Source organism: Hippocampus comes, unplaced genomic scaffold (assembly GCF_001891065.2).
Source record: "Hippocampus comes isolate QL1 unplaced genomic scaffold, H_comes_QL1_v1.1 scaffold179, whole genome shotgun sequence".
Lineage (NCBI taxonomy): Eukaryota > Metazoa > Chordata > Actinopteri > Syngnathiformes > Syngnathidae > Hippocampus > Hippocampus comes.
The window spans coordinates 173,747-177,346 of record NW_017804805.1 but is presented as its reverse complement, the minus strand read 5'-3'; the positions used below and the strand labels follow the sequence as shown (position 1 = coordinate 177,346).

General features: G+C 42.1%; 1 protein-coding gene across 3 annotated transcripts in view; it reads right to left on the bottom strand.

The window, feature by feature from the left end:
* The window catches only part of gtf2h2 (general transcription factor IIH, polypeptide 2), a 32,930-nt gene that overhangs the window by 27,838 nt on the left and 1,492 nt on the right, over positions 1-3,600 (bottom strand). For all 3 annotated transcript variants that reach the window (XR_002166383.1, XM_019855844.1, XM_019855916.1), the window contains exons 2-3: positions 2,989-3,061; positions 2,848-2,925 (exon numbers count right to left, since the gene is read on the bottom strand). Coding sequence is in view for 2 of the 3 variants with exons in the window: in XM_019855844.1 (XP_019711403.1) it covers positions 2,848-2,925; positions 2,989-3,044 (134 nt within the window). In the remaining variant the exon portion in view is untranslated. The remainder of the gene's footprint in view (positions 1-2,847; positions 2,926-2,988; positions 3,062-3,600) is intronic.

Here is a 3,600-nt window from a genome sequence, read left to right as displayed (position 1 = left end):
TCATAGAATTATTTAAATGATATGACAACATATGTGAATAGTACTGTGACTATTGTATTATATTGCACTTAATTCTTGACCTTATCCATGTTTGTATTTATATTGCACTTAATTGAACTGTGTTTTCTTTTCTCTTCTTTCTACCCACAATCTTGCTGCTGAAGGCTGTAAATTTCCCCAGTGTGGGACAAATAAAGGATATCTAATCTAATCTAAAAACAGCAAAATCCACCCATTTTTAACCTTTTCAGGAGGGGCCATTTTGCCATTTTCTGTCAACTGAAAATGACAGCACAGTTGTGCAGGGCTCGGGTAACAACCAATCACACCCTGTTTTCTGAAGCTAAGCAATGATAGATTGTTACCTGAGCCCAAAACAACTGTTTTTAGTCGACAGCAAGGGGCAAAATGGCCACTCTCTGAGTGGTACAAAAACGGTTGGATTTTACTGCTTAACCCCTATTCCACAAATGCAACATTAATCAGAATGCTGTGTTTAGACTAGTGGTACTGTATAGTACGTATTATTGTAAAAATTTGCAGGAGGGGGCTTCCCCTTTAATAATTATACAGTGAAACTCCTCTACAAAGAAATCATGTTTGCAGCAAGAATTTTTTTACAACAGGGGACTTTACACTATAGCAAATTTTATCTCAGATATAAACACACACGCGCGCGCACATGCAGCGGACATGCGCGCGCACACACACACACACACACACACACACACACACACACACACACACACACACACACACACACACGCACACACACACACGCACACACACGCGCACACACAATGTATGTGTGTACTCTTTATTTTATTCCAATACCTGTAGTTCATAAGTATGAGCATACACCAATTTGACACTTCATATAGCCAGTGTAGAAAGAAAAAAATGGGAAAGAAATTGCGAAATTTACGATCAGCGTTCACTTTCACTTACATCAATTTGTTGCATAATGTATTTTACTTTGCTTCCTCTGTCTTTCATTTTTATTACTTTTATCCTGTCTTCAAGCGTCAAAGCTTTTCTTTTCTTAACTCCTTGGTCTGCAAAGGTCCGTTTTGCAGCCATTTTAGCAAAGCAACATTCGTGCTGCGTCTGAAACGAACAATAACAAATACTTCCTGTACTACTGCACATGTTTAAACCAGTGTGGTGGTTGCTGTTGCCGTTTCCGAGCTAAGCAGTAGCGGTGGCTGTGGCAGGCTGAGGTTAGATTAGACCAGGGGTGTCAAACATACGGCCCGCGGGCCGGAACCGGCCCACAAGTCGGTTCAGTCAGGCCCGCACATAGCACTCTCCTTAGTTTGTAAGGTGTAGGCAGGGATTACATTTAGATTTTATATGCACGTGTAAATGCTTTAAAACTTGCTTTCTTCATGAATCTTGTTTAATCTTAAAGTGCATTACTATATTTTTCAATACCAATTACTTGTTAAAGTTTGTACAATCAGTGGGATCAGTTGCAATGCATATATGTGAATGATAAAAGTAAACTGCACATTTGTCGAAGGAAATGTAAGGTGCTTCATGAAATGTTTTGTAAAAGATATGTTCATTAAATTTCAACATTTTCCTAATGTTCTTGTGCTTCTTTATACCAAAACAAAGGAAAGACATATTGTTTTGGTTATTTATAGCAAAGTATTGTATCATTTTAATGGTCCGGCCCACTTGACATCGACCGAGGCCGTATGTGGCCCACCATGTGAAATGAGTTTGACACCCCTGGATTAGACTTTTGCGGAAGGCTTGTTTTCGTTGAAGTGAACCTCATTGCGAGGCAAGGATGGAGAAAAGGATTTTGTATTACGCAACAAGGGGGCTTTTCGTTGTAGGGGGAAGCAGAAAAGAGGGAATGACTTTAATGTGTGAAGATATTTTCGCACATGTAGGTTTTGTTGGAGAGGAGTTTCACTGTAACAATAAAAAAAAATAATAACAACGGGCGGCCCGGTGGACGAGTGGTTAGCGTGTCGACGAGTGGTTAGCGTGTCGACCTCACAGTTGAGAGGTACCAGGTTCAATTCCAGCTCCGGCCTCCCTGTGTGGAGTTTCTCCGGTTTTCTCAGGTACTCCGGTTTCCTCCCACATTCCAAAAACATGCATGGCAGGCTGATTGAAAACTCTAAATTGTCCCTAGGGGTGAGTGTGAGCGGGGGATGGTGGTTCGTCTCTGTGTGCCCTGCGATTGGCTGGCAACCAGTTCAGGGTGTCCCCCGCCTACTGCCCGAAGTCGGCTGGGATAGGCTCAAACTCCCCCCGCGACCCTTGTGAAGATAAGTGGATCAGAAAATGGATGGATGGATAATAACAACAATAATGATTTTTATTTAAAGGCACCTTCCTTGGCACTCCGTACAATATGTTACATACTGTATATTTAAACAAACGACTTTAAAAAAAGGAATTGAATAAATAAATTACATTTTAAAAATTAACAATAACAAAAAGGAGCAGAGCAAAATGACATTAGGTTGAATCGGGTTTTTTTTTGTTTTTTGTTTCAAGTGGTTCAAACTGTTTCCAAATGAATACAATTATGTGCTTCTACCCATGTAAAGTTTTTTTGTGACGGTCCTAAAATAGCGGTGGCAAAATGTAATTTAGCGATGAGGGAAGAGCAGTTAAAATAACAATGACAGAATGACAGAATGACGGACTGACGACTGACGGACTGGGCCGGCCTGAAATAATGACAGAATGATGACTGCCCGACAAAATTTACAGACGCACTGTGAGTCATACTAAAATTCATTTGCAAATGTTAAAATACAGTAAAACACATTTTGCAATTGGCATAAAGGTTTGGTGGGTGAGTGGCACTCAAAAACATACCTGTCCCTTTTGGACTGGAACAGGATCTCCTCAACTGTGGCTTTGAGTGATCCCGATTCATCCTCTTTCAAAATTTCCCTGGATTAAAAAAAAATGCATGAACAAACCTATAGAAAAATTGTCTCCCAATGTAGGTCTTACCATGTCCTCTCATAACCACCTTCCCAGCGTTTAGTTCTCTCTGGTTCTTCATCCATTATGACTGATATTCTCACTAAAAAACAAAGAAGTCGCAATTGTGAAATTGACACTTTTCTGTGAATATTATGTTTACTTGCAATAAATTCCATATTAAGAAGACTGTTCTTTGATGTTTATAAAGTTTAACACAACCATTTGACCAATAACAGACAAACAACAGACAGAGAGATAGATACTTTATTATTGGGGTCACTTCCGGGTTGAGTGAACACTGGCGCGTCTGGCTGCCGCTGCTCACCCGCTATTATTCTTTTTTAGCGTTTGTTGTACGTTTTTTTTACGGTTTACTCTCGTCATGGGAGAAACCCTCATCTCCGGTCGCAATTCGTTGTGGTTTTGGACCGTCGGTCGTCGCACGGTTGTCCTCGGTCGCGCTGTCGCGGCGTCCTGCCTGTTCGGCTGTCGGACGGTGCTCCGTGTCTTCTCCGCCCCTCTGCGCCCCGTGGTGGGGGTCGACGGGGCCTGTGTCTGGGCTACGCTGCTGTGGAGCGTCCTGTCGCTCCTCCGTCTGCCCGTGGGGGGGCTGCTGCGGTGCTCAGTGGCGGGGGGCGC